The sequence below is a fragment of the Colobus angolensis genome, unplaced genomic scaffold (assembly GCF_000951035.1).
Source record: "Colobus angolensis palliatus isolate OR3802 unplaced genomic scaffold, Cang.pa_1.0 Scaffold257, whole genome shotgun sequence".
NCBI classification, from domain to species: Eukaryota; Metazoa; Chordata; class Mammalia; order Primates; family Cercopithecidae; genus Colobus; species Colobus angolensis.
Window position 1 is genome coordinate 2,730,768 of NW_012115788.1, and position 17,263 is coordinate 2,748,030.

The 17,263-nt window shown below is 39.5% G+C and overlaps 1 protein-coding gene across 3 annotated transcripts in view; it reads left to right on the top strand.

Moving 5' to 3' along the window:
- TRPM6 (transient receptor potential cation channel, subfamily M, member 6) overlaps positions 1-17,263 on the top strand; it is a 165,587-nt gene that overhangs the window by 87,792 nt on the left and 60,532 nt on the right. For all 3 annotated transcript variants that reach the window (XM_011947020.1, XM_011947021.1, XM_011947022.1), the window contains exons 18-21: positions 5,249-5,401; positions 9,704-9,850; positions 13,467-13,595; positions 15,589-15,840. In XM_011947020.1, the coding sequence (XP_011802410.1) occupies positions 5,249-5,401; positions 9,704-9,850; positions 13,467-13,595; positions 15,589-15,840 (681 nt within the window). The remainder of the gene's footprint in view (positions 1-5,248; positions 5,402-9,703; positions 9,851-13,466; positions 13,596-15,588; positions 15,841-17,263) is intronic.

A 17,263-nucleotide genomic window follows, 5' to 3' on the forward strand; every position in this document is an offset into this window, starting at 1 on the left:
GCCGACCTTGGCCTCCCAAAGGGCTGGAATTATAGGCGTGAGCCACCGTGTCCAGCCGATACAAGGTTTTTAAATGCAAGTATTGATCAGTGAGGACTGTGTGTTGTCTCTGAGGCTATTTAGAGGACTGCAGTCTCATACATTGTTGATAATAGTGTAAATTGGTAAAGCCTTTCTGTCAGAAAATTTAGTAATATTTGTCACAGTTTTCAATGTGCATGGACTTTGGTAAAGCCTTTCTGCCAGAAAATTTAGTAATATTTGTCACAGTTTTCAATGTGCATGGATAGATATTCTGCTTCTGGGAATATATCTTAAGAATATAAGAATATTAGATAAGACTACAAAGCTATTAATCACTATGTATCTATATGTGTGATCACTATGTCTTAATTCTTTCAAGACTTTGGAAATCTAGGCATACAGATATATACACAGTAATTAGACAAACATTTATTGAATGTCTACCATGTGTCAGGCAGAGTGCTGAGTGCTGAGTGCTGAAGATATAAATATTGACAAACAGTCCTTAATTAAAAGGGCTCACAGTTGGACACAACTTTTCTATTACACAGCATTTTAATCAACTTAAAATAGAACTCCCAGCAGTGGTAAATGCCACAGTTCATTGTATTTGAAAATAAGCATCTATTGCCACTACAGATCTGGCATGCTTCACACACGTTTTCTTTCTATGTTTGAGACGGAGGGGAAGGCCTGTGATTCCTCCTGGGCTTGCTGTTAGCTTGCCAGCACCCCTGTTGGACATGCAGGGTCCTGGAAATGCCAGTCAGGAGCCAGCAGAACAATACAATGTGTCCTTCCATGCATCTGAGAACAGTGATTTCATTCCTGCCTCTAAATCCTAGACTAGAAGACTATGGATTGTTGTGCTTTCCTTGATACTGGGTCATCGATAACCCAAAGGTGGTCCTAGTTATGTGTTCGTGTTATCGTGTTGAAGTTCATGCCTGGGTTTCTGCTCCATCTGCTTCTGCTTGGCGTGCTCTGTTCTTGCTCTCACTCACGTCTGGGGAATGTGTGTCCTCCTCACAGATGGCGTATTTGGCATTCCTCATGCTGTTCACTTACACCGTGTTGGTGGAGATGCAGCCCCAGCCCAGCGCGCAGGAGTGGCTTGTTAGCATTTACATCTTCACCAATGCTATTGAGGCGGTCAAGGAGGTGAGTTCTGCCATCTACCTTTATCTTCCACATATGTCCTCGGCTTCTGTAGGTGTCCACTAAAAGACTCCTTGGCTCTGGTGATGAAAATGGACACGTCAAGGATGGGGGAAGACAGGAAACACTGACCTTGACTTACATGCTGCAAGAAGTTTATTTGGGGGAGAATCCTTGATTCTAGCCCTTTATCTTGTCAGCTGCTTTCTGTTGATTGGTGCACTTTGGAAGCAGTTATCTTTGAAGCAGATATCTTGGTGTGTTTACCAATCCCAAAGGATGACATAGAATTGTATTAAACCCTCCAACTATTTGATTTCCCTGAGGGTTTTTTTTTTGGTGGGGTTGATTTTTATTGCCTTGCATTACTTTCATATTATCAGTTTCATCTAATGAGTGGCATAAATGGCTGAAGTTGTGCAATGTGTAAGGAATGTGTTTATAGCTTTTGAAAGCTCCTACCAAGCACTTTGAAAATTGAAGCTGGAAATCTCTCCGAGGCAGATAATCCAAGAAGCAAAAAAACAAAACTTGTAAAAATTTCTAGTTTGTAATGACTTACTTTAAAAAAAAAGGGGGGGTCTGGGTGTGGTGGCTCATGCTTGTAATCCCAGCACTTTGGGAGGCCGAGGCAGGCAGATCATGAGGTCAGGAGATCAAGACTATCTTGGCTAACATGGTGAAACCCCGTCTCTACTAAAAATACAGAAAATTAGCCAAGCATGGTGGCATGCACCTGTAATTCCAGCTACTTGGGAGGCTAAGGCAGGAGAATTGCTTGAATCCAGGAAGTGGAGGTTGCAGTGAGCCGAGATTGCGCCACTGCCCTCCAACCTGGGTGACAGAGCAAGACTCCGTCTCAAACAAAAACAATACCAAAACCAAAAACTAACATTCCTGTAAGTTATAACTGCAATCATAAATATTTATGACTTAGACTGTTTTAGATGTCAATATATGTCTCTGTGTCTGTGTATTTACCTATATTTATTTTCTCCTAGAGGTAATATAACTAACATTATATAGTTATATTCTTTGTAATTATACCTATGTTGCCTGCTAATTCCTATGTGGAGTTTATAGATTATAGAAAATAAGTCAAGAGAGAAACAGATAGTTATCTGAATTGTACCACTTTTTTAATGCTTCAGGGAAAATAGGTGTACTATTTTACATTTCCGTTTGTCTGATATGGTGTTTCAGGAGTATTTTCTTTTCTTAGTGAGTTCCAATCAATATCACATTCTTTTTTTTTTTGAGATGGAGTCTTGCTCTGTCACCGAGGCTGGAGTGCAGTGGTGAGATCTTGGCTCACTGCAACCTGTGCCTCCCAGGTTCAGGCAATTCTCCTGCCTCAGCCTCCGGAGTAGCTGGGATTACAGGTGCCTGCCACCACACCTGGCTAATTTTTGTATTTTTAGCAGAGACGGTTTCACCATGTTGACCAGGATGGTCTCGAACTCCTGACCTCAAGTGATCCTCCTGCCTCGGCCTCCCAAAGTGTTGGGATGACAGGCGTATGCCACCGCACCCAGCCCAATATCACATTCTTAGTAGAATCTCACTAAACAGCAGTAATCAGACTGGATTACAGGATTCCTTGCTCCATCCAGTGTTCTTTGCACCCTGCTGTGCCTCCTGAAATGAAATCGTAGCTATACAGATCCACTGCAATATGAGTTTTAAAATGTCTTGGTGTTTCCTCATGCTATTTCAGGATTGTTGAAAGCTAGAAAAAGTGCTTTCTATTTTTTTTTTAGTTCCAGTTGGGGTTTCAAGTGACAATCTAGCATTATCAAATGCATTAAATTATATCTTTATAGCATTGTTTTAAATCATTACTGATAACTTAAGTCTCTGAAATCCCCGAGTGATTTAAGATTTGGCATGGTTTAGATTACTCTTTAAATGAATAGTTTGTGTATTTAAGAAGATCATATTAACAGGATTCTTTGGTTGTACCTCCTTTTTTAAGTTTCCTTCTTCCTTCTTTTAGATCTGTACTTCAGAGCCCGGGAAGTTTACTCAAAAGGTGAAGGTATGGATTAGTGAGTACTGGAACTTAACAGAAACTGTGGCCATTGGCCTGTTTTCAGTTGGCTTCGCCCTTCGATGGGGTGACCCTCCTTTTCACACAGCGGGAAGACTGATCTACTGCATAGACATCATATTCTGGTTCTCACGGCTCCTGGACTTCTTTGCTGTGAATCAACATGCAGGTCCATATGTGACCATGATTGCAAAAATGGTGAGTACAGTCTAGTTTTATATCCTGGTATTCTTTTTTAAAATTGTTTTTAAAAGAATTCTTATGGGTACATAAGTAGGTGTATTTATGAGGTATATGGAATATTTTGATACAGGTATACAATGCGTAATAATCACATCAGGGTAAATGGGGTTTTCATCACCTCAAGCGTTAATCCTTTGTGTTACAAACAACTCACATATACTCTTTCAGTTATTTTTAAATGTACCATTAATTATTAGCTATAGTCACCCTGTTGTTCTAGTGTTCTTTGTAAACATGCTATGTTGTGCAGGCTAGATTTGTACTGCTGGGCTCAAGGGATCCTCCCATCTCAGCCTCCTGAGTACCTGAGACTATAAGCATACACCACCATGTCTGGCTTCTTTTTAATGGTTCTTCATGGTTTATATCCAGTAGTTTAACTTTTGAAATTATTATTATTATCATCATTATTGAGACAGGGTCTTGCTCTGTCACCTAGACTGGAGTGCAGTGGTGTGATCACGGGTCACTGCAGCCTCAATCTCCTGGGCTCAAGTGATCCGCCCGCCTCGGCCTCCCAAAGTGCTGGGATTACAGGCTTGAGCCACCGCGCCCGGCCTATTAAATCTTTTAAACTCTTTACCTTGGAAGGCCATACAAGTTGAGCTTAAAAAAATTTTTTTGAAAAGACTGTTAGTAATTCATGAATAATAGCAATATAATGAAAATAACTTGTGTATGTCTGGATCTATACCTTCCTTGGGTTTTACTAGTAGGGAAAAGACACGTGAGGGATGGGAGATGGATCTAACAGAAGGTGATGGTATACTTTTAGATTCTTGATTTTATAATCTCAACAAATTTTAATGTGTTTTATGTGGTAATGTATACATAATGGCTTTAAAATATTTTTAAGCAGTGTGCTCACTGAAAAATAATACTTGTCACTGCCCTGTCCTGCTGCTGCTAGAGGTAAATAATTACAGTGTAGTATACATATTTTTAAACTTTTAAATGCATATATATATGCATATAAATAGGTAAGATTTTTAATTTTATTTTTTAACAAAAATGGGCTCACTCTATGTTCTTCTATACAGTTGGCTCTTCATATCCATGGGTTCCACATCTGCAGATTGAATCAACTTCAGATAAAAAATATTTGGAAAAACACCCCCAAATAAATAACAATTCATTAAAAGTTATACAAATGAAAAGTCAATACAGTATAACAACTATTTATATAGCATTTACACTGTATTAGGTATTATAAGTAATCTAGAGATGGTTTAAAGTATGGGGTAGGATGTGCACAGGTTATATGGAAATACAACACCGTTTTATACCAGGGACTTGAGCAGCCTTGGATTTTGGTATCCTTGGGGTCGGAGGTCAGGGGTGTCCTGGCACCAATCCCTCTTGGATACCAAGAGATAACTGTCATTTGATTTTTTCACTTAACAATATAGCATGGCTACCTTTTCATTATGTTCAACATTGCCTTTGTCTTTTTAATGGTTGCACAGGAGGAAAGGTTATTCCAGACCAGCTGTCCCTCTCTAGATAGACATTTAGGTTGACACCAGTGTTTTGCTTTTACAAATAGTCCTGCAGTGAACATTCTTATCCTCAAATGCTTGTACTCATGAGTATTTCTGAGGGAGACACTAGAACTGAAGTTGCTGAGTCAAAAAATTATTTGTAGAAATGGGATGAAAATTGAACTGGGATGAGTCTGGCATTTTCTATACACTGAAATTCTTAATTTCTTTTTTGTCTAGTATGTGCTTTTATAGTCCCTACTACTTTGTTTTGCTTTTTTTTCTTTTACAGATTATTATAAGCATTATTTTACCACCCACCATTTTGACGTTGGAATTTAAAAGCAAAGCTGAGATGTCACATGTTCCCCAGTCCCAGGACTTCCAATTTATGTGGTATTACAGTGACCAGAATGCCAGCAGTTCCAAAGAAAGTGCTTCTGTGGTTAGTGCAAAATCATAATGAACTGAACTTTATTGTATTGACTGCACGCAAACATACACATCCTTAAAGTTTACTTATATAGCCATTTTTTAAACAAAAGTTACGTTGCCTCTATTTCAGGCCAGTGATGACAGATGGTCCTGGGGTTATACGTTATCTTAAAATGCCTCTGACTAATCAATCAAGCATTTAGTTCTCTTGTATAATCTTAACCATATTATGCTATGGTCAGGTTTATTATGTACAATAGACCTAATTAACCCCCATATACAATTAAGCAAAATATCTTATTTCTACTTCAAAGCCAGAATCAAAGATGTGGTTTGGACATAGCCGTATACCAATTTATTAATTCAATGACTCATTAGTGGCCACTTTACATGTGCTAGACGTTCTGTGGACACTGAATTAATTAAGGCAGATGCAGCCTCTTCCACTGTGGGGCTTATAATTAGAAGAGTATCCACAATATGTCACCATTGTTCAATTAAAACAAGTATTGAAAAAGTGTTTCGGCTGGGCATGGTGGCTCACCCCTGTAATCCCAGCAGTTTGGGAGGCCGAGGCGGGTGGATCACAAGGTCAGGAGATCGAGACCATCCTGGTTAACATGGTGAAACCCCGTCTCTACTAAAAATACAAAAAAATTAGCCAGGTGAGGCGGCGGGCGCCTGTAGTCCCAGCTACTCGGGAGGCTGAGGCAGGAGAATGGCATGAACCCGGGAGGTGGAGCTTGTGGTGAGCCAAGATCATGCCACCGCACTCCAGCCTGAGTGACAGAGCGAGACTCTGTCTCAAAAAAAAAAAAAAGTGTTTCAAGTCTGTTCATTATAAATGGCTTATAATCATAACAACAATCTTCCTTTTGCCTTTAAATTTAACTTAAGCAGTAATTATTAATAAGCTGCTATGTTTTTAGAATTTTTCTAGGCATGGTGTAAGGGGTGGAGGCAGCACTTTTGATGGGATAGATAAGATTTTATAACTCTAATTAAGTCATGCAATTTATTAGCTGAGGAATGTAATTTGCATTGTGTATTGTGGCAGGAAACTGAAGGCAGGTGATACATAGATGCTCTTTAGAGTGTCACTGTGTTGTCTTCTTGTGGTAATAGTGGGTAATAATGAATATAAAGAAGGCACTTCTGGTAATTGGAGAAGCAAAGCCATTATTCTGGAGCTGAAGCTGTATAGCATCAAATACTGCATTTACTCACTGAGGTTTTATAAACTCCTTATTGAAATTTCTACAGGCAGAATAACTTTGCCATGTGAAATTTAGATCTTTTTAGCTGATAAGCTTTTGAAAACATGACCTTTGATGACATGAGTTTTCTTAGGACTAAATTATAGTAAGATGGCAGAATGGGTTAATCAACAGCAGAAGAAGACTCTTCCCATTAGGAGTCAGTAGGTGAGGATTAGGGCTTGGTGACAGTTTTATGATTGAGGTGGTGTTTGAGCTTGACTTGAGGATGTGGAGAGGGAAAAGAGCATGTCAGTGGGAAGGAGACTATAAGCAGGGTCATGGAGTTGGAAAGTGGCAAGGCATATGTAAAGCATCGCAAGTGGTATGGTTCGGCTGGAATCTAGGTTATGAGGGTTATGTGACAAGCTGGGAGTACTTGTAGGAATGACGAAAGCAGACTAAGGCTAGATCATGTAGACTCTTGTATATCCTGTAAAGGAGTGTGATTTTTATTCTGTAGGTTACGGAGAGCCAGTGAATGTGTATGCCAGAGTAGTGAGATGATCTGACTATTAGAGAAATTATTCTGCCTCCAGGGCATAGGATGGTTTAGCAAGAAGACTGGCTGGAAGCAGGGGGAACATAGGCCAGGGTAGCCATCCAGGTGAGAAACAATAAGTCCTTTAATCAGGGTCAGTAGCAATGGACATGGAGAGGAAGAGGGTCTTTTAAACAAAGCCGTCTTGAAGGGACACAAGGATAATTGGAGAGGGAGTGGGTTCAGAAGGGGAAAGATGAGCTCGGTCTTAGACAGGTTAATAAATCACAGTGAAATACTAAGAAAGCTGTATAACAAAATCTGTTCTATCAGAGCATCATTAAGTGGGAAAGATGACTGCAATACAATGCAAAACAGATATGGATTATAGTAGACTTATTGTTGTAGTTACAACTTTAATCTGTGTACCTGCTGGTATCAGATTACAATTAGAAAAAAAGAGTGTGGGGTGGTCAGGGAGTGTGGGGGTAAGGGGAGCTATATATATATATATAATAAAAGTTATTCAAGCCAAACGTTTTTGTCTTTACCTTCTTCTCAGTAAAAAAATATCTGTTGTATTCTCAGGTTGTCTTCATCATAGCAACTGGTGTCTTTGAATTCAACTCAGAGACAGGCCCCATGAGCACTTTATAATCCACTCCAAACTGTCAAGAGCAATTAAGAGCTAATGAAACACTCCTAGAGAAATAATAAGAGAAGTTATTTAATAATAAAGTCATTACTTAAATTGCTTTCTGGGGTCTTTCTGATGTGGTATTGATGTCATTAAAAGCTCATAAGTGATGACTTTTCTAATTGGTTTTACGCCATTTTCATTCTAGGCTGGTTCAAACCTGCTAGGAACTGGGCCGATTCCTACATTTCTAAGTCACAATTCCAACCCCACTGCCCAAAGTGAAATAAATGACTGAATAATTAATCAGGCACTAATGATAACCCATCTAGATGCCCGAGGCCTTAAACATCACATTTTTCTGCAATTATATGGACAGCTCAAGCACAATTTGATTCATTCCTTGGCTTAAAAAATTTTGCTAATCTTGCAGGTCTGACATTAAAGAGATAACTTTTGTGGCGAGGTTACAAGAATGGACTAGTTTGAGAGGCAGCAGAGAACATTCCTTTCTTTTAATATTACTTTAAAAAATTAAAAAGTACACGTTTCCTATTAAAAAACTAAAACCACCTAGAAATCTATACAGTAGAGTGACGTCGCTTTTGCTTCCTTTTTGCACCCTTATATTGCTGCTTCTCAAAGGTAGCCAGCTTGTAAGTGCTTCTTTTCTTTTCTTTTCCTCTCTTCTCTTTTCTTTTCCTTCCTCTTTTGAAAGCTCGTTCTACGTGGGTGTTTGTGTGGTCACATTCAGTCATCACCTGCTCTGCCTTACATATACTCATTGCTAATTCTGTACATGAGTTAATTCCCTTGGACTGACACATACCTTTTGGGTAGTTGATGAAAAATCTGATTCTTTCCCCAGAAAAATGCATATACAACACAAATACTTGCACATGGTTGCAGGCTGTTCAAGGAACTCTAGAAGCTCAGAAAGCACGTGAACTGCAGGCAAACAGACCCTCTGCTATAAATCAGTGGGGAAGCTATCGAAGGTCAGAATCCTAAAACTAATGCAGTGCGTGAATTTCCTATGACAAGGAATGGCCATGTATCATTAATGTATGCTCAGTTTGTTCTTATGTGTTAAGGAAATCACTGTATTGTTCATTACTTATTTCACAGGGATTTTATGAGTATCCTTAGGTTCCAAAATTTAAAAACATACAAAATTTAGCCAGGTGTGGTGGCAGGTGACTGTAAGCCCAGTTACTTGGGAGGCTGACGTACGAGAATCTCTTGAACCTGGGAGGTGGAGGTTGCAGTGAACTGAGACCGCGCCATTGCACTCCAGCCTGGGTGACAAGAGCAAGACTCCATCTCAAAAAAAAAAAAAAAAAAAGGGAGATTGAGAACAGGGACCAATTTTTAAATCCTTAGAACTACTCTTACTTTGAATTTAATTACTATAGAGTCAGCTTGCGTTTCAGAAATACCTCATATGTTTTACCTGGTCAATAATTTATACAATACCTACAGTTTTCTCTCCCTTCAAAGGTAAGATTATAATTTGGCATGTGGGTGCCCAATTATTATTATTATTATTTTTTTGAGACAGAGTCTCGTTCTGTCACCCAGGCTGGAGTGTGGTGGCATGATCTCAGCTCACTGCAACCTCTGCCTCCCAGGTTCAAGTGATTCTCCTGCCTCAACCTCCCAAGTAGCTGGGATTACAGTTATGTGCCACCACACTCGACTCATTTTTATATTTTTAGTAGAGGCAGGGTTTCTCCATGTTGGCCAGGCTGGTCTCGAACTCCTGACCTCAGGTGATCTGCCCACTTCGGCCTCCCAAAGTGCTGGGATTACAGGTGTGAGCCACTGTGCCCAGCCAATTAATTTCTAATATTATTTATGATATTTTTTGGATGTGCATGCTTGTCACTATTTTAGTTAAGCTGCTGATAAGAAAATGATTATTTGTTTATTTTATAGAAAGAGTGTGATTTGGAAAGGGGCCATGATGAGAAACTGGATGAAAATCAGCGTTTTGGTTTGGAAAGTGGGCTCCAGCACCTTCCATGGACCAGGAAAGTCTATGAGTTCTACAGTGCTCCAATTGTCAAGTTTTGGTTTTATACGGTTGGTCTCATTACAACAATATATGTCGGATGAATGATGGTTGATAGCTAGTGATGAAATTGATAATATGCCTGATTTGCCACTTTGCAATAAAAATGTAGAAACCTAGTTAAAAAAAAGTAAGGGCATGACAAAGTAGGTAGCAAAGAAGACTGGAGGAAGGCAGGGAGAGGTTAGGGTGGAGCTCGCCTACTTTTTGGAGTTTGAGAACAAGCATTTTCTTCTCTCTTTGAGTGCTAAGAGCACTGTTATTGTGGGAAGATCTAGCTGGCTTTGCCCTATTGGTTAGCGTTGCTTCTGTCTCTAAAAACTCCTAAGCTAGGAATTTCCATGGAAAGAAACACTGGAATATTCTTTTCTTAACAATGTGACTGTGGTTAAAACTCTCTTGGCGCTCCTATCAGAGTCCCTCAAATATGTTGTGTTGTTACACATTCACAAAATGGTAAAACCTCACCATTTGAAGGGAGACCGAGCATTCAAAGATCTGTAGAACAACCAAATTAACAGCAGTGTTTGTAGAATTAAGCAATAGGTGGGTGGATTCTTAGAAAATCAGCAATTGAATCAGCATTTTCTTCGTAGGAATGTGTTATATAGATAGAAAATGATGCAAGTGTTTGTTCTTTTGCCTTCAGTAGTATATGCTTATAAATATATAGAGAAAATGAAATATTTTAAAAGCTGAACTGTGTGAACAAATACTAAATGTATTATGGATAGTAGAGTGACAGAGAAAGCATGAACTATGCTTTAGATGTGTTGAGTGCTTTTCACATTTATTTCATAGAATTTTATTTTCTTTTTTTTTAAATATTTTTTTCCATGACACAGCCCTCAGGAGATCCTGAGAACATGTGCTCCCATAGCATTTATTTTTCTAATGCTTCTCTATACTTAAATAGCTCATGGCCAAGAGTTTGTACATCTAAAACATTTGAAGTGTGACTATAAAAGGATATTTATCTAAATGTGTTGTATTTCCAAATATTTACCTGGCCAACCACACACTTATTTCCTATACTTATTGAATAAGTACATAGCTGTGTATGATTTTTATCTGTTTCCAAAAATCACATCTGCTTTCAAACAATGAGGTTTTGCTATTTTTGTAACGTGCAACAACATATACGAAAGACTCTGACAGGAGTGCTGGGAGAGTTTTAACCATCGTCATACCATTGGGAAAAGCGTATTCTGGCATTTCTTCCCTTGGAAATTTCTAGCTCAGGAGCTTTAAGAAACAGGAACAAAGCTAAGCAATAGCACAAAACCAGCCAGATCTGCTCACCATGGTGTTTTTAATAATTGGAACGAAACAAAAAGAGTCAAAAGCAATACTGCCAATGTCCAGAGTGTTTAGTGCTTAATTTTACCTAGGTTTGAGTGCTTCTGTTGCTTGTAGCCTTTGTGTAATGCCACTTTGGACTAATGAGTAAATGGGCTTAACATAGCCTTTAGGAATCCAACCTGTTCTCAAGTAGAGGAATTGTGGGCTACTTTCTCAATCTGAATATCTACTTATCGAATTTGTTTGTAGTCTTGTGCTTATAAATCTTCCAGATTCAGATATTCATACACTATACATATTAGAAAGAAAGTTATGGCTGAGGGTAACCTAAGGTTCAGATCATTCAATTTGATTTTACTGAGAGTTGACTGCTGTCTTTAAGACATAGTATACTAGGCAGCAGAGGGGGCAGTGAGAAGAAGACATTGCCAAACATCAATGCTGACTTCAAGCAGCTTACAGTTATGTAGGGGAGAACATTTATGTATGTAAATGAGTCCAGTATAAGGAATCAGTATATGGAGATAGTAAAATACAAATAATAAAATATATACAGACAGATGGGCTAAGGTCTGAACCTCAGAGTAAAAGTTAAGGAGTCAATTGTCCAGCCATGCTGAAACCAATGACAAAAAAACTTAAATGCTTGATAGAACAAATTAACTTAAAGTATGTCCTTAAGGAGTCATCAAAAATACTCAGACTTTGAGATATAGATCAAGAGAAGTATACAATTGTTGAAATTTACCTTTACTTTCTTATATGCTTCTCTTCTACACCTCCTTAAATCATAGGCACTAATATCCATTATGACTACCTGAAAGACCACCTATTGTCAATAATACCATTCTTATATAGTTAGAAATGGTTTAAGCTATTCTCTATGTTATCTGTGCAGAACTAAAGTTAGAAGCAGACTTACCCATGTAGGTAGATAAAAATATATGAGAAATAGGGATTAAGGTTAAAATAATATGCTTTTATGAGAATGAACACACACACACACACATTTTTCTCTCAACTGATTTTTTTTTTTTTTTTTTGAGATGGAGTCTCTCTCTGTCACCCAGGCTAGGGTGCAATGGCGTGATCTCAGCTCACTGCAACCTTGGCCTTCTGGGTTCAAAAGATTCTCTTGCCTCAGCCTCCTGAGTGGCTGGGGTTTCAGGTGCACACCACCATGCCCAGCTAATTTTTTGTATTTTTAGTAGAGACGGGGTTTCACCATGTTGGCCAGGCTGGTCTTGAAGTCCTAACCTCAGGTGATCCGCCGACCTTGGCCTCCCAAAGGGCTGGAATTATAGGCGTGAGCCACCGTGTCCAGCCGATACAAGGTTTTTAAATGCAAGTATTGATCAGTGAGGACTGTGTGTTGTCTCTGAGGCTATTTAGAGGACTGCAGTCTCATACATTGTTGATAATAGTGTAAATTGGTAAAGCCTTTCTGTCAGAAAATTTAGTAATATTTGTCACAGTTTTCAATGTGCATGGACTTTGGTAAAGCCTTTCTGCCAGAAAATTTAGTAATATTTGTCACAGTTTTCAATGTGCATGGATAGATATTCTGCTTCTGGGAATATATCTTAAGAATATAAGAATATTAGATAAGACTACAAAGCTATTAATCACTATGTATCTATATGTGTGATCACTATGTCTTAATTCTTTCAAGACTTTGGAAATCTAGGCATACAGATATATACACAGTAATTAGACAAACATTTATTGAATGTCTACCATGTGTCAGGCAGAGTGCTGAGTGCTGAGTGCTGAAGATATAAATATTGACAAACAGTCCTTAATTAAAAGGGCTCACAGTTGGACACAACTTTTCTATTACACAGCATTTTAATCAACTTAAAATAGAACTCCCAGCAGTGGTAAATGCCACAGTTCATTGTATTTGAAAATAAGCATCTATTGCCACTACAGATCTGGCATGCTTCACACACGTTTTCTTTCTATGTTTGAGACGGAGGGGAAGGCCTGTGATTCCTCCTGGGCTTGCTGTTAGCTTGCCAGCACCCCTGTTGGACATGCAGGGTCCTGGAAATGCCAGTCAGGAGCCAGCAGAACAATACAATGTGTCCTTCCATGCATCTGAGAACAGTGATTTCATTCCTGCCTCTAAATCCTAGACTAGAAGACTATGGATTGTTGTGCTTTCCTTGATACTGGGTCATCGATAACCCAAAGGTGGTCCTAGTTATGTGTTCGTGTTATCGTGTTGAAGTTCATGCCTGGGTTTCTGCTCCATCTGCTTCTGCTTGGCGTGCTCTGTTCTTGCTCTCACTCACGTCTGGGGAATGTGTGTCCTCCTCACAGATGGCGTATTTGGCATTCCTCATGCTGTTCACTTACACCGTGTTGGTGGAGATGCAGCCCCAGCCCAGCGCGCAGGAGTGGCTTGTTAGCATTTACATCTTCACCAATGCTATTGAGGCGGTCAAGGAGGTGAGTTCTGCCATCTACCTTTATCTTCCACATATGTCCTCGGCTTCTGTAGGTGTCCACTAAAAGACTCCTTGGCTCTGGTGATGAAAATGGACACGTCAAGGATGGGGGAAGACAGGAAACACTGACCTTGACTTACATGCTGCAAGAAGTTTATTTGGGGGAGAATCCTTGATTCTAGCCCTTTATCTTGTCAGCTGCTTTCTGTTGATTGGTGCACTTTGGAAGCAGTTATCTTTGAAGCAGATATCTTGGTGTGTTTACCAATCCCAAAGGATGACATAGAATTGTATTAAACCCTCCAACTATTTGATTTCCCTGAGGGTTTTTTTTTTGGTGGGGTTGATTTTTATTGCCTTGCATTACTTTCATATTATCAGTTTCATCTAATGAGTGGCATAAATGGCTGAAGTTGTGCAATGTGTAAGGAATGTGTTTATAGCTTTTGAAAGCTCCTACCAAGCACTTTGAAAATTGAAGCTGGAAATCTCTCCGAGGCAGATAATCCAAGAAGCAAAAAAACAAAACTTGTAAAAATTTCTAGTTTGTAATGACTTACTTTAAAAAAAAAGGGGGGGTCTGGGTGTGGTGGCTCATGCTTGTAATCCCAGCACTTTGGGAGGCCGAGGCAGGCAGATCATGAGGTCAGGAGATCAAGACTATCTTGGCTAACATGGTGAAACCCCGTCTCTACTAAAAATACAGAAAATTAGCCAAGCATGGTGGCATGCACCTGTAATTCCAGCTACTTGGGAGGCTAAGGCAGGAGAATTGCTTGAATCCAGGAAGTGGAGGTTGCAGTGAGCCGAGATTGCGCCACTGCCCTCCAACCTGGGTGACAGAGCAAGACTCCGTCTCAAACAAAAACAATACCAAAACCAAAAACTAACATTCCTGTAAGTTATAACTGCAATCATAAATATTTATGACTTAGACTGTTTTAGATGTCAATATATGTCTCTGTGTCTGTGTATTTACCTATATTTATTTTCTCCTAGAGGTAATATAACTAACATTATATAGTTATATTCTTTGTAATTATACCTATGTTGCCTGCTAATTCCTATGTGGAGTTTATAGATTATAGAAAATAAGTCAAGAGAGAAACAGATAGTTATCTGAATTGTACCACTTTTTTAATGCTTCAGGGAAAATAGGTGTACTATTTTACATTTCCGTTTGTCTGATATGGTGTTTCAGGAGTATTTTCTTTTCTTAGTGAGTTCCAATCAATATCACATTCTTTTTTTTTTTGAGATGGAGTCTTGCTCTGTCACCGAGGCTGGAGTGCAGTGGTGAGATCTTGGCTCACTGCAACCTGTGCCTCCCAGGTTCAGGCAATTCTCCTGCCTCAGCCTCCGGAGTAGCTGGGATTACAGGTGCCTGCCACCACACCTGGCTAATTTTTGTATTTTTAGCAGAGACGGTTTCACCATGTTGACCAGGATGGTCTCGAACTCCTGACCTCAAGTGATCCTCCTGCCTCGGCCTCCCAAAGTGTTGGGATGACAGGCGTATGCCACCGCACCCAGCCCAATATCACATTCTTAGTAGAATCTCACTAAACAGCAGTAATCAGACTGGATTACAGGATTCCTTGCTCCATCCAGTGTTCTTTGCACCCTGCTGTGCCTCCTGAAATGAAATCGTAGCTATACAGATCCACTGCAATATGAGTTTTAAAATGTCTTGGTGTTTCCTCATGCTATTTCAGGATTGTTGAAAGCTAGAAAAAGTGCTTTCTATTTTTTTTTTAGTTCCAGTTGGGGTTTCAAGTGACAATCTAGCATTATCAAATGCATTAAATTATATCTTTATAGCATTGTTTTAAATCATTACTGATAACTTAAGTCTCTGAAATCCCCGAGTGATTTAAGATTTGGCATGGTTTAGATTACTCTTTAAATGAATAGTTTGTGTATTTAAGAAGATCATATTAACAGGATTCTTTGGTTGTACCTCCTTTTTTAAGTTTCCTTCTTCCTTCTTTTAGATCTGTACTTCAGAGCCCGGGAAGTTTACTCAAAAGGTGAAGGTATGGATTAGTGAGTACTGGAACTTAACAGAAACTGTGGCCATTGGCCTGTTTTCAGTTGGCTTCGCCCTTCGATGGGGTGACCCTCCTTTTCACACAGCGGGAAGACTGATCTACTGCATAGACATCATATTCTGGTTCTCACGGCTCCTGGACTTCTTTGCTGTGAATCAACATGCAGGTCCATATGTGACCATGATTGCAAAAATGGTGAGTACAGTCTAGTTTTATATCCTGGTATTCTTTTTTAAAATTGTTTTTAAAAGAATTCTTATGGGTACATAAGTAGGTGTATTTATGAGGTATATGGAATATTTTGATACAGGTATACAATGCGTAATAATCACATCAGGGTAAATGGGGTTTTCATCACCTCAAGCGTTAATCCTTTGTGTTACAAACAACTCACATATACTCTTTCAGTTATTTTTAAATGTACCATTAATTATTAGCTATAGTCACCCTGTTGTTCTAGTGTTCTTTGTAAACATGCTATGTTGTGCAGGCTAGATTTGTACTGCTGGGCTCAAGGGATCCTCCCATCTCAGCCTCCTGAGTACCTGAGACTATAAGCATACACCACCATGTCTGGCTTCTTTTTAATGGTTCTTCATGGTTTATATCCAGTAGTTTAACTTTTGAAATTATTATTATTATCATCATTATTGAGACAGGGTCTTGCTCTGTCACCTAGACTGGAGTGCAGTGGTGTGATCACGGGTCACTGCAGCCTCACCCTCCCGGGCTCAAGAAATCCTCAACCTCCTGAGTAGCTGGGACCAGAGGCACACACCATCGTGCCAAGTTAATTCTTTTTCGTTATTTATATAGACAGGGTCTCACTATGTTGCCCAGGCTGGTTTCAAACTCCTGAGCTCAAATGATCCTCCTGCCTCAGCCTCCTGAAGTGCTGGGATTACAGGCATGAGCCATTGTGCCTGGTCATTTTGGAATTATTTATAGAAGCACAGCGAGCAAGATCATGTCACCACTGCCTTCCACGTAACCACAAACTAGTATTTAGCAAACGACCTAGGATAGTATATTGCATAGTTAGTTGATTGGGACACTCAGCTTACCCTTTTGATTAGGGCCAGATGGTATGACATTGAGTCAAATCTGTCTCTGAGCACAGTAATTCCTGAGGACCAGATTCATGTGAGGCTACTACCAATGATATTTTCTGCTAAAATATCCGTTTATTCTTGTATGGCTCACTGACTCTCCCCTACCATCACGCTCTTAAATTGTGCTTACTATAGGCCACACACTGTTCTAGGTACTTAGTGTATATTAACTCATTTCATCTTAGCAACAGCTTTAGGAGACAGGTAGTATTATTACACACATTTACATACAAGGTAATGGAGGTTAAGTAAATTCCTCAAAGGAATATATGGGGAGCCGAGATTCAAAATTGGGCTACCTAGCGCCAATCTGTCAACTGAGCTTGCCGTACAGTTGTGTCAACTTTTTCTTTTTTCTTTATTTTTTTTTTTCTGAGATGGAGCCTTGCTCTGTTGTCGAGGATGGAGTGCGGTGGTGTGATCTCCGCTCACTGCAACCTCCGCCTCCTGTGTTCAAGCGATTCTCCTGCCTTGGCCTCCCAAGTAGCCTATAGTAGGGACCACAG